Raw genomic sequence first — 24,079 nt, forward strand, 5'->3', positions numbered from 1 at the left:
TGTGGCTGTGTGTGAGAATCTGTTCTCTGGAATGAGAAGCTTTTGCTGTGTTATGAATAGTTTTGTTGTAAATAGTTGTAAATATCTTCACTAGGTAGCTGTAGGGGTGAGAAGCTATTTTCTCCTGTTTTTGGTTAGGGAGGCAGGTAATAGACCTGTATTTTCTTTTGGGTTTTCTCCGCGTAGGTAAGCCAGTTTCATTTCATTTCTAGAGAGTTTTGTTTTGGCCTTGCTCACCCTGACGCCCGCTACCTTTTGGAATTTAATAAACTGACTGGTTATGTAAATCTGTGGCAGTTTTTGGTTTGTTTTCCTTGAGAGCAGGAGTGTGGGGACATTCTCCCTTTTCTTTTTATTTTCCCTGTGTTGTGCACCAGTTTCCCCTGGGCTGGGGTGTAACAAAGTTCACAGCTTTTTAAACAGTTAGAGCTCTGTAAATGGGCCCTGTGCTTGGATTTGCTAATCATTTATTCTGATGGACAGATTAACAACCTAACTAGAAGTTTCTGATCTTTATGTTTAGTTTGCCTGATCCACACCAGACATGGGTTCAGTGTCCAGGCTCTCCTATAACTATTAATTTTTTTGCATTTTATATTCTTTCAGTGCTGTGTCCTGAAATCAAAGAGATGGATGTTAACATCTTTGCTCAAAATTCTAGTACTGCTGAAATGTAATGGGGAAAATGTTGTTTGTAGTGTGTTTAACTATCCCTTTGACTATAGATCTTGTATATACTGTAAATATTAAAGACTTATTGCATGTACCATTTTCTGTGGAGAAAATAAACCACAATGCATTAAACTGGGAAAAAAAAAAAAACAGTAGGCTGACTGACTCACCTTTCCTCCTACACTGGCAGACTTGGCATGATGTTTGAACACATGTTCAGGGTCTTTATGATACACCTTCAGGAAGGAGTTGGGGGTGATGTTTCTAGAAGCAACAGATTTGCATGATGTGACAAATCAATGTGTGTAGCAAGTTCTACAAAAGGTGAACAGAATCAGTTTTCACAAATATGAAACATTAAATATTTAGCTTAAGTTCTGGTATGCTGAAATCACTGAGTAGTCATTAAATGGATCAGACATGTTGTTTGAAAAGGTCAAAACAAGTCTCATGGCTGTGCAGTGTGTACTTTAAAATAAAGGGGTGGTCTAAATTTTGAGAACAGTTTTATTTAGTTTATCATTGTGATGTTCAGGATGCAATTGTTAACATTTTGCTGTCTACTTCAATTCAGTTGTTGTTGATATATAAGGCAAATTGATTTCCTTTTGCTGCCTAAACCTAAAATGCTGTGAGCAAGTCTTATGCTCACAAATTCATAAAAGTATACTTTTCTGCAAGAAACAAACAAAAACAAAACAATGAACATGAACATCAGCAACTAGAAATGAAATAACACGGAGAACCTATGTGTAGTAGAAATGCCATTTATTAGACGGAGCATTATCGAAACATGTCTTCAGGTCCTAACTACCATCTGTAGCTGTTGGATGTCATACTTTCAGAATTGAAGCATTAATTAATGTAGCACTGGAAATCGTCAGACTCTATAAGCTTTAATACTAATGTAGAGGGAATGTACAAGGTGGGGGGCTCTGTAACTGAAAGGAGATGATATTGAGAGTGACATTATCTCTAGGTACAGGAGGGGATGGAGCATACAAACCATTTAGAGCACTCCATGAAGTGTATGCTTTTTTGAATGACGAAGCCTTTTAACCTCAGGGTTCTTAATCCTTTTGAATTTGACAAGAAGCAAAAAGTGTAGCTGCCAGACTGGGTATGTAAGGTTTAGTGCTAAAAACAAGATTAAGGAAAACTGTGTATGAATTAAAGATGACAAAAGTGAAAAAAATGTTTCCTCAATTTACAACTGACATCAAAATCTTAGAGCTTCAGAATTTTTCATCTTTAGTAAATGTAAGAGCAATATAACAAAACACACTGACAGATAATCTGACTTCATTAATGAGTAAAAAGGACAGAGGGGATTGTGATTTGTTTGCAAACAGTTGTGCTCGTAAGTGTACATACTGTGGCAGAATTTGTAATTTTTGGGCCATTTTCCAGAGATGACTGATAATACAAAAACTTTTTCAGTCATGATTAGTGGTTGGGACAAACCATTTATTATCAAGTATACCCTTTTTAAATCATAATGACGACAGAAACGACCAAAATGACTATGATCAATGTTTATATACCATGAAAGTTTTAATAATAAAGGTAACCAGTCTGTGATCTGTTTGCTTGTAATTAGTTTGTGTATAAAAAGTCAGTGAGTTTCTGGGCTGCTGACAAACACGCAGTGCTGCACTGATGTTGGATTCTGAGCCACAGGGAAAGCAAAAGAATTATTAAAGGATCTGTGGGAGAAGATAGTTGAACTTTATGAAACAGGAAAAAGGATATAATAAAAGATATCCAGGCAATTGACAGCGCCAATCAGCAGTGTTCAAACAACGAAGTTGAAAAATTCTGTTGTAATCTATGGAGACAAAAATTTCAACCAAAACTGCCACAAAACTTGTTCGGGATGCAAGAAAAAACCCACAAATAACTTCAGTTGACATACGGGACTCTCTGAAAAAAAGAAAGTGGATTGGGTGTTTCAAGATACATAAAAGGAAGCACTTGAAGAAAAATGGACTGTGTGACATGAATGACGGACCTGACCACATAGTTCCAGTTTCGACACTTCATTATTTGGTTGCTCTTTTCTCTAACACTCAGCCGCAGCTTTTCAGCTGCTAGCCACACACAAAACAACAACTCATGTCCTGGTACATTCCTTAATAGGGGAGACGTAATTGGCTGATGGAGCTCCGGTGTCTCTCAGCCTCCCCTGCAAGCCACACCCTGCCACATACTCCCATCGCCCAATCTAAGCCGGGGAGCCATCTGGCCTAGCCTACTCCCTACCCCTGCGGCCAGTAAGTGGGGATTGGCCACGACCATCTGCGTCCCCAGCCCATGGACCAGCGGCAAGGAGGAGTCTGATCAGGGGGCCAACCTTGTACCCAGATCCTCCTTTTACAGAAATAACAGCCTCTAAATGCTTCCTATAGCTTCCAGTGAGAGTCTGGATTCTGGTTGAAGGTATTTTGGACCATCCTTCTTTACAAAACATCTCCAGTTCAGTCAGGTTTGATGGTTTCCAAGCATGGACAGCCGCTTTAAGTCACACCATAGATTTTCAATAATATTCAGGTCTTGGGACTGAGATGGCCATTTCAGAATGTTGTACTTGTTCCTCTGCATGAATGGCTTAGTAGAGTTTGAGCAGTGTTGAGGTTCGTTGTCTTGTTGAAAAATCCAGCCCCGGCGCAGCTTCAACTTCACTGATTCTTGATTCTGTCACTGATTCTTGAACATTGTTCTCAAGAATCTGCTGATATTGACTGGAATCCATGCGACGCTCAACTTTAACAAGATTCCCAGTACCTGCACTGGCCACACAGTCCCACAGCATGATGGAACCACCACCACATTTTACTGTGGGTAGCAAGTGTGTCTCTTGGAATGCTGTGTTCTGTTCCTGCCATGCATACCGCCTTTTTCTATGTCCAAATAACTAAATTTTAGTTTCATTAGTCCATACAGCACTTTATTCCAAAATGAAGCTGGCTTGTCCAAATGTGCTTTAGGATACCTCCACCGACTCTGTTTGTGGCATGTGCGCAGAAAAGGCTTCTTCTGCATCACTTTCCCATACAGCATCTCCTTGTCCAAAGTGCGCTGAATAGTTGAACGATGCACAGTGACACCATCTGCTGCAAGATGATGTTGTAGGTCTTTGGAGCTGGTCTGTGGGTTGACTATGACCATTCTCACCATCCCTCGCCTCTGCTTATCTAAGATTTTTCTTGACCTGCCACTTCGGGTCTTAACTTGAACTGTGCCTGTGGTCTTCAACTTCCTCACTATGTTCCTCACAGTGGAAACTGGCAGCTGAAATCTCTGAGATAGCTTTTTGTATCCTTCCCCTAAACCATGATGTTGAACAATCTTTGTTTTCAGGTCATTTGAGAGTTGTTTTGAGGCTCCCATGTTGCCACTCTTCAGAGAAGATTGCAAAGAGGAGAAAAACGTGTAATTCAGTACCAAAGAAATTTCAGCTTTCACAAACTATTCCAAATTGCAAAACGCTTACCTATGTCTCTAACAAAACCGCTCTAACTTTGTAAAAATAGGAAAAATTTCTGTTTTTCACTGATTTTTTTTTTAAAACAACCTAACTCCAAAGAGTCGTACAGACACATTTCTCGCTTTATCATGTAGAAAAACAGTTAAATACGTAATTTTTTTACACTGACAGAAAGGGGAGTGTCACTGGTGCTGCCTGCTTAAGATCAAAGTGGGCTGTATGTGTACATGATGTAAAATTAGTTTAACACCCCTGATTGTGTGTGTTGTCATTATAAATACATTTTTATATAGATGGTTTCACCCAACCACTAACCACGAGCGAGTAAAAAGTTTTTCCATTAGCATTCATATTCTCTAAAACAAAAAAATGGCCCAAAAAAGTCACAAATTCTGACAGGGTATGCAAACTTATGAGCACAACTATGTAACTGTGTATATCATTCTCAGTACCACCCTCACCTAATATCCTCCAGGTCATAGTAAACATTGCGGGTGGTATCTTTGATGTAGATGGCCATGTTTGGAGACTGTAGCATCTTCATGGTGAGCTGTTGCGGGAAAGCGGTAACAAACAAAGCCCGAAGAGCATCCTGACTGCTGATTTCTGTGGGCACCCAGACTTTCTTTGTTTCCTCCCCATACTGCAGGAACAGCACACCTGACACAGCACAAACAGGCAGGAAGAGGGGGCATCAGTCTGTGTCAGAACCGTACAATGATGGTGCTGAAACATCTTCAAATCTTAATACACAAACTGATGAGTGACAGCTAAAATAAATATTTTTGATGTTTTGTTTAATATATTTAGCCATATACAACATAAGATACATAATCCACAACAAAATCTTTAAATTAAATAGGGTACAGGTGCTTTCTTCTCAATGGCTTATGAAGAAGACAGCTTATAAACAAAACCTTCAAGCTCCAACACAAGAGCTTGCAGGTATGAATAGATTCATGTTGAGAGATTATTTAAATCCCAGTGATTCACGAGCTACTTTATCCTATGCACTCAATTTGTCTCATATGCATACTGTCATGGTCCTGGGTCGTTTGACCCAGTGTTTTGTGTTTCATTTTGGTATCATCTTATGTTTTGTGTTAATTCTTATTTTGTATTAGTTCTTAGGGTTTGGTTCTTGTGTTTAGTGTTTTAGTGTTCTCCCTCCTGTGCTCTGTTCGTGTCCCTGAGTTAGTGTTGTAGAACAGTTTGTGAATTTCCTGTTTTACTTTGATGGTCTGTGTCTCGACGTGTCTATTAGGTTCAGCTGTGTTCTCCTCTGGTGTGTCATTCCCTAATTACCTTGTGTGTGTTTATAGTGTGTGCCTGCCTGTGATCCTTGTCGGTTCGTCTGTGTTATTCAGTGTTTCTCCGCGTCTCTCTGCCCTGCTTTCTCCATGTCATCTCCATGTATCATCCTGTGTCCTTATGTTTTCAGGTTTGTTTATTAGTTTTTCCCAGTCTAGGCTTTAGTAGCTCCCTGTTCCTTATTTCCTGTTTTTGTACTTCGCCGTCACTGTAAATAAACACTCACTTGCACCCCAGTCAGTTCCTGCATTTTGGGTCCTTTTCTCGTAACACCATACGACTGCTGCCCCAGCCGTGACACATACTTAGTTATGTCTGATTGTAATCAGCAATTAACCTGATAATTAACATACAGTTTTCAAACAGTGAGATAAGAAACTTGAAAGTATCAGGAACATAGAGAACATGCAAACTCCACAAAACCCGAGGAAGGTTCAGACCTACAGGCCTTTTAGCTGTGGAATGACTGAGTTAACCACTGCAACACTGTCTGTCTAACAGAACTGCTGCTAGGAGAAACCTCAGCAGTCAAATTAGCTGCCAGGATTAATGTTACTTCAGTTGGTAACTTGATAAAGTGAAACTTGTTTTTAAAGTGATTTCTGCAGCTACAACTCTAATACCTCCAACTGTGTAATGCTTAACACGTTTGATTAGCAAGCAAAAGGTTGCTGGTTTGATTCCAGTGCGGGAGACAAATGCCTTTGTTGTTGTGTTAGGAAGAAAATTGGATGTAAAGTTCTTCACCCTTGTGCAGAACTGTAGTATCAAACTTGTTCTTGAAAACCAGTACACTCTTTTTCCCACTCTCCAACACTGTGTTAAACAGTCTGGTTAAAGAATTAATACATATCCTGACTTCCACAGGTATATCATCTGAAACATCTGCCTTTCCATTTTTCATCCTCTTCATAGCTGCCCTCACTTCCCACTTACTAATCCTCTCCACTTCCTGATTTATTCATTTCTCCCTAGTTTTACACATTCATCAACTCCTCTATGTACTCCTTCTCGGCACACTCTCTTGACTTGTTTGAACATTTCCATCTTTGTCCTTAAACACTCTAACCTGCTACACATCCTTTACAGCTTGATCTTATTGTCTAGCCAATAGATACAAGTCCTTTTCTTCCTTAGTGTTCAGTCTCGCATACAACTCACTCAAGTCTTTTTCCTTGCCGTTGTCACTTCTTTCTGCCATATGCCTAGTTTCCCAGTACTACTGTCTACTCCCTTAATCTCCCTGACTTTTCATTTGCTAACTGCTTTCTTTTTCTGTACTTCCTACTTTGTCCAGCGGATATAACAAACACCTTCTTGGCAATTTACCTTAGCAACTCAACTTTACTTTATCACCCAGAGCCCCCAACACCACATTGCAATCCATTATTTCTTTCATACTGTACCTTCTGCATAAGATGTAGTCCTTCTTTGTGCACCCGCAAGTCAAGTCAAGTCAAAGTTTAGTTATATAGCATGTTTTAAACAACATCTGTTGACCAAAGTCTCGTACAAGTTATATAAAATATACACTGAATAGAAAGTCACTAAATTAACAATAAATATGAACTGAAAATCAAATAAAAGTAGTAAATAAAACTGATTGAATAAAAAGCTAGGATATTCTGCTCAACTAAACCTGAAAGCAAGCAAAAATAGGTTTTTAAAAGTCTTTTAAAATGACTGGGAAAGTGGACAGTTAATGTAAAAAGATAAGTTGTTCCAAATATTAGGAGCCACCACTGAAAAGGCTATCGCGTCTGCTTTTAAACTTGGATCTCATCTTAGGTGAAGTGGAAATCAGTGCTCTGGTAGGGTTATAGGGTGTAGCCACCAGACATCTGCTTTATATTTTTATTCACGATTGAGTTCATGTTTGTTTTATAATTCATAGATTCATTACATAAGTCATCTTTTCAGGATTAATAAATATGAAAATATATGTTGTGTTTACATAAAGTAATGTTATGTCACTGTTTGGGATTGGAACCTAAAGAGGGGTGCCTCTCACTTTAAGTATGTAAGTGCAATAGCAGCATGAAACCCTGTGTGAGGGTGAAGGGGAGGAGCATGGACAGAGAGGTTAGGAGTCTCACGGTTTTTTGACCGTGTGCACAGGCAGTTCTGGATAACTCCTTTTTTTGAACTTGGTTTATTGGAAATTACCCTACATAGGGTTTCAAAAGTTCTGTTAAGTAACGTGGCACCAAACCATTGAGACTCTTAAAAACAAGTAATAACATTTTAAACTGGATAACTGAAATGGACTTGAAGCCAGTGTTAGGGTGCCAGTATAGGTGTAATGTGATCACACCTTTTCTTTCCTGTCAAAAGGCAAACTTCTGCATTTTGAACACTGAAGTAAGAACTGATCAGAGCCAACATATAAAGAGTTAGGGTAATTAAGATGAGAGGTAATAAAAGCGAGGCAGGCCTTCACCTTACTAAGGAGCCTTAGTTAAAAGAAACTTGTCTTTTGGGTTGCCCAAAAGTTTATCTCCCCACGACTGTACATCTCTGGGACAATTCACTAGTGCCTGGATAGAAACATGGCTGTTGGTTTGTATAGGCAAATACAGTTAGTGTCCAAATACATTTGGACACTGTGTTCAAACGTATTTGGACATTGACACAAGTTTTGTTTTTTTATCTGTTTACTGAAACATATTCCAATTATAAGTTATATAATGGGCATGGATATAATGTTTACACTCTCAGCTTTCATTTGAGTCTACACTCAAATTAGATGAAGAGTTTAGGAGTTTCAGCTCGTTAACATGTGCCACCCTCTTTTTAAAGGCACCACAGTACAGTGGCCCCTCGTTTATCGCGGGAGTTACATTCTAAAAGTAACCCGCGATAAGTGAAATCCGCGAACTAGTCAGCTTTATTTTTTACAATTATTATAGATGTTTTAAGGGTTTAAAACCCCTCACTACACGCTTAATACAATTTTCTCAGACAAGCATGAACATTTTCTCTCTTGTTTAAACAGCCTCAAAGTTCAAACCTTCGTAGAAAAATAAGTCCAGTATTATAGAATGAAACCAAACAACAAACTCTGTTTTCAGGTCCAAAACATGGGAACAGAGCAACCATTGATTGACAGTGGTCTATAGCCAATCAGGACGCAGAACACAATGCTCTGTAAAAAAAAAAAAAAAAAAAAAAAGCATGCAAAATTTCAGAAAACACATTTTGCGAGGTAAACTGCGTTATAGCGAGGGACCACTGTAATTGAAAAATTGACGGGTGCATCCCAAGAAAGAAAGAAAGCACTGGTAACCTCAGCAATGCAAAAACACCTCGATGTCCACAGAATTCAGCACTGGTGGATGATCGCAGAATCATTTCCATGGTGATGAGAAACCCCTTCTCACTTTAACACCACACCTGCCCAACACTCCAGTCACCACTCTCTCCAACTTCTAACCAACATCCAGATTGTGAGGAATACACAGTCAACGTTCAACATCACCTCTTCAGTTTTCAGCTTCAAACTGATGATCCTGTCTGACAATCTCATCACCTCCACAACTCTATTCACTTGTTCTACCTTCAAGATTACCCCAATTCATTTCTCTTCTAATATAAAATTGTAGACCAACTTCCAACTCCAATGCTCCTGGTTTTGCTTCCCTTCCATCAGGTCTCTTGCCACACAAAGAGTTGGAGTCCAGATAAACAGAATCAACTTTCTGTGATTTTCTTACCCGGACGATAATGTCTGAGGATGCATTCCACCTTTCTTCTTTCTTTGTCTTTGGCAAACAACAGCCAACAACACTGGAGGTGGTCATTGTGGAAATTTTATGCTCTATGATCTAGATGTTTAATTTGGCCAAGATTTTACACCAGATGCCTTCTTTAAGCAAGCCTTCCCATATATCTGGATTCGGGGCAGGCACTAGGCTTACCCAACATTCCCCCCACCCCCGGCTATGTTTTTTTTTAATGTGTGTGTGTGTGTGTGTGTGTGCGTTCATTGTATCATTATGTCTTCTAAAAATAAATGTTTTAAAGAGAGATGGAAGTGATCTGGGAATATGGTATTTTATTATAAATTGGATCCTGACAGCATTTTCATGACCATATTTTCCATACAGCTTCTGCAGGATATTCATATGTGTTGTCCAAACCAGTTAAGAAGTAAACTGTTTCATACAGTGTTATTGAACAGATTTATTTAGATGTGTCTACATACCTAACGGCCAACCTCTTGTCTGACCACTTGAGTGGCCTACAGGTAGACTTGCTCTGGCCTTAGAGCCCCTTGTAAAGGCAGCAGATAGGGGTATCATCTCTCCACCAGACATGCTACTTGAAACCAGCCTGTTCTGCTCTTTCACCAAGTGTGGGACACCAGCACCTTGGGGACTGTCAATAAACCAGGGACTCCTTACCTGGATTGAAAAAAAAGCAAAAAGATTATGATTATGGGAGAGAGGAGAAAATGGTAAAAAAAAAAAAAAAAAGTTTAAAAAGTGCTTCTACTACTAATCAAATCTTATGTTAAGGAACATATATATCCATTTATATTAGGGCTGTCAAAATTAACACGTTAACGCAGATTAATCCATCATCATGACTAATCTGATTACATTTTTTAACGCAATTAACCATTTGCAGAACACCCACAGAATAACTCAAAATCCCTGAAATGTCCCTGTCAACGCATTTTGGGCAGTTTGTTCCAATACAGTTATCTTGGCACATGCGCAAATGGGCAGTTGATCTGGTAGTGACGGTCAGCAGAACCAGTCAACTCAATATGGAAGATGATAAACAGCACATTGGCTCTTTTGATAGAAAATTTTAATTAAAAAAAAACAAGACGGAACAGTTGACCGACATAAAGTACTATGCACATTGTGCAGGAAGGAATTTTCTTTTTACTGAAGCACTTCCAGGGTAAAAATATCACATTAATGCAACGCATATGCTACTTGGGGATGCTGCTAGCACTTTGGCTAACGTGTCGCCCAGCTTGCGGCAAACCACTCTCACTGAGCATTGGGGCCTCAGTAAGTCTACCTCAGACAAATTGACAGACACAACTGGCAAGTAGATTGCAACAAACTGCAGAACTATTAATATCGTCGAGGACACAGCCCTTACAAAGGTTTTGCAAGTTACCTTTCAAGATGCATTGTACAAGGCTCCAACAAGAAGCACAATAATGTCAAAAATTAATGGGCTCTATGACACTGAAAAGGAAAAAAACAAGAGAATTTAGCTGCAGCCAAACGTGTCACCCTGTCAGGTGACTACTGGACAGTAACAGTAACTATCTTGACATTACTGCACAACTAATTACTGCGCATAGGAATTAAAGTCGCTTGCATTGAGAATAATGAAGACAGAGGAGCGTCACTTCGCAGAGGCATGTGCTGAACATTTCTTAACAACTGTAGGGATTGATTGTCCACGAAACATAACAGCTGCAGCTAAACCTTTGCCATTTGAGCATATGCCTTGTGTGACTCACATCTTACAGAGATGCATCACTGTGAGTCTTGGTGACAGTGGATTTGTCCAGGTTTCAGAAAATTGTTGGCCAATTCAAACATATTCCAACCAACGCCCCAGAGCTGGAAACACGACAAACAACCCTGGGGGAGCGGAAGGAGCCATTGATCCAGCAGAGCCACAAACTTGTGATGCTGATGCCACAAGAATGAAATAAAAAAATTTTTTAATTAATTGATTAAAGAAAATCCATTTCTTGTTTTAATAACCATTTTGTTGTTCTTCCATCTCTTCCTCTGTTTGTGTGTTTTTACTGCATGTATGTAACTGAGATTCTGGGTGGGGAATCCTATGTTTCCTGCTCAGTGGTACTGCCTGCCCTCTCCCACTTGCATCGTGTAATGGAAACCTCTGATGATGACTCTGCATATGTAACTAGGTTTAAAACAGCATTCCAAGAACACCTAACCTCCCGTCAAGAAAAATTTATCAACAATGAATGGCTCAAGATTGCAACAGCTTTGGATGCTCGATTCAAGGACTTGAAGTGCCTCCCCAAGAGTGACAGAGAGAGGGTGTGGCCCACACTTGGAAGACTGCTGCATGATCAATCCCCACCTCAACAGACTTGTGAAGATGAGCCACCCAAGAAAATGAGTCCTTTACAGATGAATCAGATGAGGAGCTGCTGCCTGACAGAATCATGCATTTGATTCTGTAGCTCATTCAGGAGCTCATGACAAGCTGGCACTGCTGGCTTGCAAATATCTGGCCACTCCTGCAACCACTATTCTGTGTGAGAGACTGTTCTCAGTTGCAGGCAACACTGTAAATAAGAAGCGGTCAGCTCTCCTCTCGGACAATGTCAACAAGTTAGTTTGTCTCAGTAACAGGGCCACATTAATGTGGATAAATGTTTACAGAAAGCTTTTTGTAAACATGAATGCCAAGATGTTCAATAAACATGTTCTGTAGGGCTGTTCGATATAACGATATATATCGGATGACGATATGAAAACGTCAATTGTTGCATATTAGGTTATCGTTTGTTTCGTGTTGTCGCAAAATAAACTTTTTATGGCAATATTTTTTCATCGTTTTGATGGTCACTGTAGAATTGTAGAACACTGTAGAAGTTCTCTCTTTCTCTTATATTTAATATAACCACACTATGGACGGACAAGCGACAGTCTTTATGCGTTGACGTTAGCAACAATGATGGTAAAACCATCGCGTGGCTCAGTCATCCGCTTGAGTCTGTTTGCACATGCAAAATGAAATACGATTAATATAGGTTAAAAATAAATGATATTTAATCATGATTAATCAAATTAATCTACAGCAACCCTGTGATGAATCTGATTAAAAATTTTAATAATTTGACAACACTAATATATATTTAAATACACACACACACACACACACACACACACACACACACACACACGTGCGCACACAAAACAGCTGCAGCACATCTTTACATCCACCACAAACCTGCAATCACATTTAATTAGAAAAATCACGCAGCACACAGGCAGCACATAGCTGTCGGTCCTGTAGTTGACAGTGCATGTTAGAGCACAAATCAAGCCATGAAGTCCACGGAATTGTCTGTAGACCTTTAAGAAAGGCTTGTATTGAGACACAGATCCAGTGAAGGGTACAGAAAAATGTCTGCAGCAAGGAAGGTCCCAATACGCATGGTGGTTTGTACTGTGGAACCACCAGGACTTTTCCTAGAGCTGGCTACCCTCCAGTCTGTGTGATCGGGATAGGAGGATCTTAGTCAGATATATGACCAAGAACCTGATGGTCACTCTGACAGTACTCTAGTGTTGCTCTGCGGAACACTTCTAGAAGGACAACCAATTATAGCAAGAGTGGGCAACTCCAGGCTTCGAGGGCCGGTGTCTTGCAGGTTTTAGATGTGTCCTTGATCCAACACAGCTGATTCAAATGGCTAAATGGCCTCCAAAACATGTCCTGAAGTTCTCCAGAGGTCTTGTAACGAACTAATCATACAGGTGTGTTGACCCAGGGTGATATCTAAATACTGTGAATACTTAGGTATTTGTTATATTTTTTATTTTTTTAAGTCAGCCACGAAGAACTATAGGGCCATCTTCTATAAGTAAACGGAATGGTATAGGACCAGCATGCACTGGGGTGGGCAAATGAATTGATTCTTATATAGCTCTTTTCTACTCTCCTGGAGAACTCAAAACACTTTTTACAACATGCCACATTCGACCAATCATGCAAGCACTGTTTCTATGCTTTGAAGTGCTAACTACCATTCACACACATTTGAGCAACTTGGGGTTAATATCTTGTCCAAAAATATTTGGCATGCAGACTAGGGGAAGCCAGGGATCGAACCACCAACTTTCCGATCAGTAGATGATCTGCTCTGCCTCCTGAGCTATAGCCACCCCGGGATATGTTTTTTTTTACCGGAGCAGGAGAAGCAGCAGAAAACAATCAAAATTTATCTTTGTTTATTGCTGGTCAAACTGGCTAAATAAATTTTCAAGTTTTGGACATTGGAATTGTTTTGCCTACATAGGAAATATCACCACAGTGCAGCAGTGGGTCATTTATTTTAAATTGTTGGATGGTTGGTTTGACAAATAATGGAATCGCCACTACACCTAAAAAAGAGCATTACAGAATAGGATTGTTAGGATACAAAAATTTCAGACTCGATACAATACTCATGAAAATATTCAATACAAGATTTGATACCTTGGCAAAGATTTTGAGCCAATCCTGCATCATAATTATCCCAATTACAAATTAGACTTAACAGAAAAAGTAAATAAGATTATGTTTAGAGCAGGGGTCGGCAACCCCGGGCACGTGTGCCACAGCTGGCATGCGAAGGGTTAACTGATGGTACGACCATAGCTGGACTGGCCATCGGGCCCACCGGGCATATTTCGTTTTTATGGGCCGATGGTTGTTTTTTTTTTGTTTTGTTTTTGTAACAGTATAAACAATGAAAGGTGGTGGATTGGCCAGATGCTGGCAGATGTGTAAAAATAACTGTTTGGTGGTGGCTATGGCGGAGCTTCCACAGAGGCCAGAGGTGGATGAGGGAAAGGGGAGGCAGGAGGAGGAGAGACCTGAGGTGGCCGCCGGTCCGAGTGTCAGGTGAACTGAACTTCAGGTAAGAAGTTATGACCTGCAGTCTATCTGGGTCAGATATAAACCAAGTTTAGGTGGAGTTTATTTTCGTTGTGCTGACTTTTTACAGTCAGTTACAATAACTCGTACTGCGTACTAGCTAGCCTGACGGAGTTTCTATACAGTTGGGTGGGTGCTATGATGTTACTGATAGTGAACTTTATTTTATTCATAAGGTTAGTTAGTAGAGTTGCCAACCGTCCCGTAAAAAACGGAATCGTCCCGTATTCAGTGAAAATATTACGCGTTTCGTATTGAGGTGAAAAGGAACACAGTTTGTCCTGGACTTCAGCTAGAATAGAAAAAGACACAAAGCTGGAGTTATTCTGCGTCTTTACGCTGTCAGCTGCCTCTTCTTCTCTCATTCTCTCCCCTCCCTCTCCTGTCGCACCTTCAATCATGTTTGTTCATCGCCCACTTTGCGCCAGAAAGAGGAAACCAGTGGATGTCGCGCTAAACAACAGCAGCACGTTTAAGCTTGATCAGCTGTTGTTAGAATTTATTTAATATTAATTTCTACTATCAGCTGATGTTTGCTGGAGCCACAGCCGTAAAGCTGCTGGTCATGATAACGGTTTGGATATGTGGTGAGAGGGAAACATGAAGATGAAACCAGGAGATGTCCTTACTGAATCATCAGAGCTGAACAGGTGATGGAGAAACAGGTTTACCTTTTAGGTGACATGAATGAGTTGAAGGGAAGTTATGAACTGTTTCTGAGAGACAAATAACACCAGGATCCTTTTCTGTGTAGCTGACAGCTGGTAACTGTGCAGGGGCGGATCTAGCAAAGTTATGCCAGGGGGCCAGGTAGGGCATTAACAGGGAAAGGGGGGCACAAAGAAATACTTTTCTTTCTTATTCTCATTTAAAATGTCTCGCTTTTAACAAATACTATCCAAATCTTACAACCAAAGTTTTTATCTGATGTAAAATGTATAGAAATCATACATATACCAACAAGACAGTGTACATCACTGTCACAACAGCGTTTGTTTTCATTCAAAGGCTTTATGGTTTTTCCTATAATACCTGGTGGGCCGGTCTGCATGTTCATGGAGCTGCATTTTCACCTGCTGGACATCACTACCTGACAAGTTTAACTGTCTTCAGAAAATTGCAGAGGCCTTATTGACAGTGTGTGGCTCTACATATCTGAGTGAGCAGATTTTCTCTCACATGAAGAGTGTCCTCAGATAGACATCTGAATGCTGGACACTCGGAGACAAGAGGTCACATTAACATGTGCATCTCTGTATTAGCAAATATACCACATTGGCCCAGTTTATTTTTCTTATCATTGTTGTGAGGAGACCATAAATAGCATTTGCATTTTCTGTTGTATAGTTAATTTGCTCTTATGGAGTTCTTGTTATGGATAAAAAGTAGAGCTGGGCGATATATCGAGTTTTTTAAAAATATCGATATATTTTTATACGAGATATAAGATGTGACAATATCCTTTATATCGATATAGTCTATGTTATGTTATAATTATAGTTGCAGAGCCGCAAGTTTGCCTCTCTTTCGTCCACTTTTCTCTTTACGCAATGTTACTCGACCTCGCCTCTCCTTCACTGAACACAACTCCCCCTCCTCCCCCATCGCTTCACCTGCAGGCAGCGACAAGATGGACACGGCAAATCTCCGTTAATGAGTTACTGCGTATCGCCCCGTGCGTGGGGCTGGACGGCGTCAACATGTTAACGAGCTAACTACGCTAACGAGTTAGCCACGCTAACGCCATGCACGGCCTGAAATCCTTTCATTTTCTCAAAAGTTGACTGCGCGCCTTTTGTATGAATTCTGGTTGTGCTTACTGACCGCGAACCGATTTTATGTGATACACAGCGCTCAGCAATCTGTCAAACAATGTTTTAGTACGACTTTGCTAAGCTACGGAGCTGCACCGCTTGATGGATTGTCGGAGCATTACGGCTACCGAGGAGCCTCGCGGAGTAATACCTACTGTGCTTCAACGTAATATTACCTTATTGTGTGTGTATAAGGACCATAAATGGCACCTGTTCAGAGACATGGTTACGAAGCGGATTTCAAACTCCAGGCTGTCAGTCACGCAGTAGAAGTTGGGAACAGAGCAGCTGTGAAATCTGTCTTTGTTATTATGCTCAGCGTCTGTTAGTTTACATTTTGACTGCACAATTGTGAGCTCTTTGTTATGCACAAAACAACACAGTTTTCTTTTATTTATAGAGCATCATTATTTAATAAATGCTCATAATTTATTTTTGAGTAGTTTTTTTCATGTACATCTATGCTGCATGTTAATAAAAGTGCCTGTGTGACATCTGGGACACAGCTTTGACTAAGAACTCTCTTTTTGTTCTTACTTTATGGCTTTAAAAAAATATCGAGATATATATCTTATATCGCCATCCAGCTAAAAAATATCGAGATATGAATTTTGGGTCATATCGTCCAGCTCTAATAAAAAGTGTCTTTTTTTGTTTCAAAATAGCTGATAACTATTCGCTGATAGCTGCCAGCATCTGCGAACTAATATAATTCTATAAAGTTGGTCTATATAGTTTGTAACTGTTAATACAGCGCGTTATTAAATTTATTGCTAATGCAATCATATGGCACATTGACTTCTGAGGAAATTTTAGATAGCACACATCATCAGAAAGGTTGCCGACCCCTGGTTTAGAGGTTTTATTGATTTGACTAAATTTTTTAGATTGTTTCATTACAGAGCATTAAGCTAAAATATACTTTAGAGCCTACTAATAAACAAAGGGTACAACAAACAACACAATACCAACATCTAAGGCATTTCATTATTGTAGCAGAAGAGTGCTATGGAAAAGTTGCAAACAAACTTTGGATAAAGAGAGGTATTAGTTCTATTACAATAGGCATAAAAAAACAGAGCACTCACTGTGAAAGAATGAACCAGTCACTTCCTGCTCTTTCAAACTGACCTCACAATTGCTTCAACAAAGTAGGAAACACATTATAATATATGATTGTAAAAGTAGAAAAGTCAAAGTTTATCATCTTGTCCATATCTGCCTGCACCCTCTCTCTCGTCCACTGTCCACACTAATCTGCCTTAGCTTTGCTCTTCTGATCTGGCAGCTCCGCTCCAGAGTTCACTTTTTAATTTACTTGATTAGTTCTCCACACTCTGGACTCTTTGCTCAGTTCAGCTATGGTTCCCCTGTTGCTCTGTATAGACAGCAACCCATGCATTTCTCCATGTAATCTGCTCTGTCATGGCTCAATATTCCATCTGAGATCTGCTCAGCTTGCAATACTTAATCATCTTTTATCTAGCTACAGTCCATTAGCTGCTACATTCATAATGATGGTGTGATGATGTCTGGGTGGGCCTTCCCCACACCTGACATACATGAAGACCAAAAACAAAGAAACAATGTATGTATGTACAAATAAGTTAATTCTGCAACATAATAAAACATAAAGTAACATGTGACTGAATATTTGCTTTAATTTGCTGAATGTTTGATTTTGCTGGCAACATAATGTTTACACAAACAAACCTGGGATAGTCAGTGCAGCAATGTTATTCTGACAATAGCAAATCATAGCAAATAAATATATAGAGAAAATAATGTGCTTAATGTGCAAAAAGTCAATACTTCTTTTCTTTTTTTTTTTTTGTCTGTCCCATTTGGTTTTTTAGCCGTCAGAATTGTTGTCTGAAGACCAACAAGGATACCAAATGGATTTATTTTGCCAAATGGATCATCATGGCATTGCCGTATTGGTCCATTTGATCAAACTTTGTTGTTATTATTTATTTTATTTTCAGTTGTTACAGATGGGACAGACATGACTGGGGGATAGGAAAGGGAGAAAGAAAGAGAGAAAGGAAAAGAAAAACAGAAGGGAAAAGGGACAGTGAGAAAGGGCACTTACAAAGACAAAGAGAAAAAAAAAATCTCCTGGGTCACCTGTTGAGAGAAAAAGAAGACAAGCAAAAAACACAAAAACAAAAACAAAGCAACATACTAAACACAACACCATCACGTTAATCTAGCTAAGTGTGAACAGCAGTAAATACTAAATATTGAAAGTTGCTGTGCAGCACGCAGGACAGACAGCGCACAATGTGCTTTGAAGTAGCAGCTAAGAAAGGTGTAGTTTATGTCTCACGAACAGTGAACATCCGTGTGCACACCTGTGTGGATCAGCGCTTGTATACAAAAAAAGGTTTCCCCATGTAACGGTCTGCTAGAGGGTGTGGAGGCCCATAGCCCCGTCCCCAGGGCATGAAGCAGGCATGGAGGAGATCCAGGCTCCAGACATCCAGAGGCCCCAGAGTGCGAGAGCCCAAGGAGTACCACCAGAGGGGCATCCGTGCCACCCTCCTGGGAAGGGCTGAGGAGATCCCCAGACGAGGGGTCACCCAGTGGCCACGGAGCAGAAGCCAGAGGGGCTGCACTGGCGTGCCCGCCCGGCTCTGCCGGCAGCCAGCTGTGCCAGAGTGAACCGAGTTGCAGGCCCGAGGCCGGAGGCCCGAGGGCCCCTTTGCCCCGGAAGAGGCCTGACCGAGCGACAGGCACCAGGCCCCGCCAAGTAGCCACCGGGAGTGAGCTGGTGCATACCTGAGCGCCCAGCCCCGGACACCAAGAACCACCAATGCACCAACCCCTGAGGGCATCATCAAAAGTCAATACTTCTGGGACAAGTTGAGAGTTTTATGACTGTTCATCCACTTTGTCACACAGGGCGCCAGAACCATTGCCTCCTGTGGGCTGCAAGCTGGGGGCATCTATGGATTGTGTGTTAGTTTATCCAGTAATTGCCAGATGACATTAGAATCTGGGAGTTTAGAGGCTAGGTCAGCTCAATGCCTCTCTTTTGTGTGCCACTAGCTGTTTCTGGGCAGGGTTTTTGGTGCACAGTGTCAAAGCAATCTGGGAAGCCATAGTTTATTCAGTGACTTATCTTAGGAGACAATAGCGATTATGTGGCAGTACCCAATGTATTTTCAGTTGAAAACATTGGAAGCCAACAATATCATGCCGCAGGTACTGGGAGTCTCCCTACAGCCTAGAAGCTAGCCTCTGGTACCTTCTCAGTTTCACCTGGACACAGGTCCCGGTTCCCCTCCAAAGCAGCACAAACAAAGTCATAACACAAAAGAGAAAAATAATATCAAAATTGACAAAGGCAGACAACATAAAACTACATTGTTGGCTGCATTAGCTGCAAAGCCATACAGTTGTTATCTTATGTCAGTAGTTCCTAAACTTTTTTTGCCAGGCCCCCCTTTTTTACAAGAAAAATGTTCGCACCCCCCCACCACCTAACCCCCCCTCACAAACACATCCTCCAAACACACACACCCATATTTTGTTTACAAACTCCATTGCGGTTTATTTCACACCTCAAACATTTAGTAAACAATTAAGCAAATACAAGTAAACGGCAATAAATTACAGGTAGTAATAAAATATACTAATAACTCTTTTACGCTACGTCCACACCTACAAGGGTATTTTTGAAAACGCAGCTGTTTCTATGCGTTTGGGCTTTTCGTCCACACGTAAACGGCGTTGCGATTCACCGAAAATGGAGATTATTTAAAACTCCTTTTTTGCGTTTACGTGTGGACGAGGATTACAGAGTTCGTCACGCAACGTCAAAGGTATGTGCCTCTTTTCACGTCACGCTGTGCGCCACGTTATTGTTTACACGAGATGAATTGCAGAATGGCGGATAGTCAGATTAACAGTAACAGTATTTTGTCTCTATCTTCAGGTTTTACACGCTTACATATACACACGCAGTTACTGTCCCTCCATTTAGAAAGGCAGAGGCGTCACGGTGTAATTATTTTAGGTGTAGTTGTTTTTTTTTCCCTGTGTAATAATATTCAACTTTGCTGTCAATACATTTTTCAAAAAATGTCTCTCTGTGCAAAATGGGTTTTAACACATAAACAGCTGTGGGATACTGTTTGTCCGTGATTTGAACAGGGGGAACGAATTACGGCAGGATCAGCCTGATATTATTTGTATCCCACTGTAACTTTACTGCATAAAGAGCTAACATGTCCAAAATGTCAGGAGTAGTTAGTTATTACAAGAAGTGTTTGTGAACTAAAGATCAAGAATGTGGGATCCTGTTTGTCCGTGATTTGGAGAGCCCAGCGCTGCTCCCGACGCAGGGAAACTAATTTTGCAGGGCAGACCTACCTTGGCACTTGTGCAGGTGAAGCCAAAGGGAAGATATGCTTCACCATATTTTCTAGTCTTTGGCTTGGAAGGAAGTTGGTTTGGAAACATATTTGGCGATGCTTCATCTTCTGCTTTGCGTTTGTGTGGGAGCCCCGTCAAAAACCTGTCCATTATGCTAGCAGTGTTCAAGCTTTCTTTTCTTTTTTTCTTTTCTTACCGCGCCCCCCCTGCAATGGCTCTGCGCCCCCCCTAGGGGGCGGGCCCCACACTTTGGGAACCTCTGTCTTATGTTAACCCACAATCGTCGAACTTCTCTCATCTATGGGAAATTCTCAGAGAGTGAGAAAGGGAGAAACAGGCTGCAGGTCAGACTCATACCCTGAACGCATCTCTTAAAAATATGCTGAAGAAGGGGGGAGGGGGGGGGGAGTAGGAATTATGTGTTTCTTAACTGCAATGTTATTTTTGTAAGATTTTTGTGTGTTATCAATGACATTCTATTTTACTAATCAGATGACTGCTCAAGATGGGAGATTAAAATTTTAGTGTCCATGAGAGAGAAAAGCACACCAGGACATCAGAGGAACAGAATAAGAAATACATAAAACATCATTAAAAAGTCTTGTAAGGCAAGATTCCCTTTTGTGATGTAATTTAAAATGAGGTCAAATAATATGCAAAGCTATGTTAGAATGTTTAAAATAATTTGGGACTGAACCTTTCCACAGAAAAGTGTTTATAATTATTAAAATTCAATAGAATAAAACTTATAATAAAATTCAATGCAAACAAAAGAGTAGTCTAGAAGGAAGGACATAATCAAGGTTTAACCATCAGTCTGTCTCTCTCACATTACAGGCAACAACCTGCATTCCAGCTACTTAAAGAAAGACAACTGCATCATCAGCAGGGCACACAGCCAAAAATATAAATCACACAAAAACACACAAAGATAATAATTCAATATGACCAATAAGAGCTTGTGGCTTTGTGTTTTAAAATTTAAAGTAAAAAATGGCGGATATAATTGCTATGAGACTGTTAATATTCCAAAGTTGTGATATTTCAATAGTGAATAATTACACAATTATTTGTTTGTGAATGGTATATTAGTTTATGCAGAGTCTCTAATGCCCATAGGTGTAAATTTGAAGAGAGACATATTTAAAACACACTGCAGCTTCAAAAAGTCTGAAAATAAAGTAGGTTGAGAGGACAGTAATGTCTTACTGCCCCTGTGCCCCCCACTTACTGGAACAGAAAATAAAAATCTTCCCATACAGTTAACAGTACACTGCAATAATCATAATCCCGGGCTCACTGCTTCAGCAGGCTGTTATGGCTATTATGGCTATTATGACTCATCTGAGAGCAAACAGACATCCCTGTTGTCATTACAGATCAAACTTGTGAGGAATGCTTACCATTCCTGCGCAAATGTGCAGAGTCATTTTTCTTAATGACTATGTGTGGAATATAGATATAAAGAAACAGCGTTTTGAGTTATTTTAGTTCTTTCACCTGGTGGACTTTTCGCCTACAATAGCAGTGCTGGGTCAGAGAGAACGGTGATTCCACCCGTTGAATACCTTAAATGATGGTAGCTTTCCTTTCTGGTTTGTTTTGGCCCTCGTCACTAGCTGACGTAACAAACAGTGACAGACATCAGACGCAGACGCTGAATAGCCCGCATATTGACGCGTTGATGGAGCAGCTTGTTGAGCCGGCTCCAAACACTGAGGAGCTTGTGTATCGCAAGTTGAAGGGAACGCTAATGTAAAGTTCATATCCTGCTAATCGCTTTGGCTACTTTTACACTAACTTGTCTTTTAAGTAGTAGAAAAAGAGTGGCTCAGAGGAACTGTTGGTCTTTTCAGACAAATTAGAGGAACTTACCTGGAGGAGATGCTTGGTTTCAGCAGTGCGGCTTTAGAGTTTTAGCACTTCCTAGGTAACTTAGCTCTAAGGGTCAAAATCAAGTCCTGCGGTTTCACGGCAGTTTAAAGGTTCTTTTCTCGGACTTTAGAGACGTCGTAGTTTCTACATGCCGCATGTTTCTCTGCTTGGATCAGTTGCACTGACAAACTCCACCCCTTTCCACCCGTTGCTGTTACAACACAACTCCACCTTAGCAAATAATGCTGGCTGTACCGGTCTAACTGGGAGATCAGTAGTACTACTCGTGAAATTTATGACAAGCTACAAGACACCTCATGCCCCTCCAGCATTACCACTATACCAACACACACACATCGTTTTAAAAAAAATACAAAACAGTAACTGATAAATGTCTGTCAGCAACTCATTGAAATCACAATGTGAAAAAAATGTTGATGAAGCTTAGAAGATCATTAAAATTAAAACAGGTTGTTGCTGGCTGTCCTTAAAATGAACTCAACAAATAAATAAATAAATAAATAATAGCTCCATATCTTTAAGTTGAAGCCCTGTCATGAGCTTCACTATTGCTTTTGCTTGGTAAATATGGTATTTGGTCCATCTCTGCTTCAGTGTCCAAACTATAAATGGTGAAGCAGCCTCCAGTTTTTACGCTGACCATATCTAAAACAAAAAGCTGAGGTCTCCTCCACTTCCCAATTATGGTAAACCAGGAATTAAGACAGACATTGTAACTACCCTGTCATAGATTCTTCTGTTATTTCATATCACATTATTTTGATATCAAACTTTATCTCTTTTTTTTAAAGTCCTCTAGCCTTCTTATGGCATCAGATGCTAGAGTCATAAATTCGCTCCACATTTCCTTTTTCAAACACTGCTAATGATGAACAAATCTTACCTGCTCCTTTGTGCAGTCCTGATGTCCCATGATAATGGTAGTATGTTGAGGATATTTTTGCCTCACATGGTCCAGGAACACCTTCTTCTTCCTCTCCACATGTATGTGCTGCATCATGAGGCTGTCCATATGGCTGTGTCTGCTGCTGCTGTTATTGGTGGGGTAGCTTCGAGGTAAGGTATTGGGAGAGCATCGATATGGACTGTAGGAGAAGTCAGGGTTAGACAACAGGCTTCTGGAGGTGTGTTCTTTCTTCTGTAGTAGACAGTCTATGCTGTTGTCCCCCACAGCAGAGGCAGAAGAGGCTCTCAAAGGGGAGATTCTTGGATCTAAGTTGGAAGGATGAGAGGAAAAAGGAGTGATGGTAGAAGGAAGTGCAGAGAGAACGAAGATTTAGGATGGAAAAAAAACTTATATGACAGGATGACTTTTTTCAGCTTAACATTATTTAGTTGTCAAGAAATATGTAAAAAAGTATGCTGTGCTACAAAAGATTTGTCTCCAATTAAAAATGCTTGTAACCCAATGTTGACATTTGTAGACAGTTATTTAACTCAGTTTTATTTCTTTTATCATGACAGATTTCTCAACTTTGAATTATCAGTGTATCAGAGTTGATCGCTACCATTCTCAATCTAACGTTTTCCTGCGCTCTTCTGTAGATTCTTTGTCATGTTTGTTGATGGTGGTGTCTCTGTGGTCTTTTTTTGTCTTTCCTCAAATCTCTGTTGTTGGAATGGCTGTAGCTCAAGAAGTTGAACAGGGCATCTATTAATCAAAATCCCTGGCTATTCCAGTCTGAAAGCTAAGTATTTTGGACCTTTTTTCAGTGCTGCTTGCTTTTTTCCTCACTGATCCCCATTTTTATTATGTCCAGTCTAAGATAAGGTGCACTGTTTCATCCACATATCTGTTATTGCAGCGTAGTATACTAAGTAGCAGATTTCCTCTAATACTTTGGATCGACACTTGCAATATAAA

General features: G+C 40.3%; 1 protein-coding gene across 6 annotated transcripts in view; it reads right to left on the bottom strand.

Annotated features, from left to right (window-relative positions):
* Window positions 1–22,350, bottom strand: part of si:ch211-207d6.2 (sickle tail protein) — an 81,014-nt gene extending 58,664 nt beyond the window's left edge. For all 6 annotated transcript variants that reach the window (XR_005609061.1, XM_039602250.1, XM_039602251.1 and 3 more), the window contains exons 1-4: window positions 22,195–22,350; window positions 9,675–9,873; window positions 4,621–4,819; window positions 843–936 (exon numbers count right to left, since the gene is read on the bottom strand). Coding sequence is in view for 5 of the 6 variants with exons in the window: in XM_039602250.1 (XP_039458184.1) it covers window positions 843–936; window positions 4,621–4,819; window positions 9,675–9,786 (405 nt within the window). In the remaining variant the exon portion in view is untranslated. The remainder of the gene's footprint in view (window positions 1–842; window positions 937–4,620; window positions 4,820–9,674; window positions 9,874–22,194) is intronic.
* Between the last annotated feature and the right edge of the window lie 1,729 nt (window positions 22,351–24,079).

This window comes from Oreochromis aureus, linkage group 18, assembly GCF_013358895.1.
Source record: "Oreochromis aureus strain Israel breed Guangdong linkage group 18, ZZ_aureus, whole genome shotgun sequence".
Taxonomy (NCBI): Eukaryota; Metazoa; Chordata; class Actinopteri; order Cichliformes; family Cichlidae; genus Oreochromis; species Oreochromis aureus.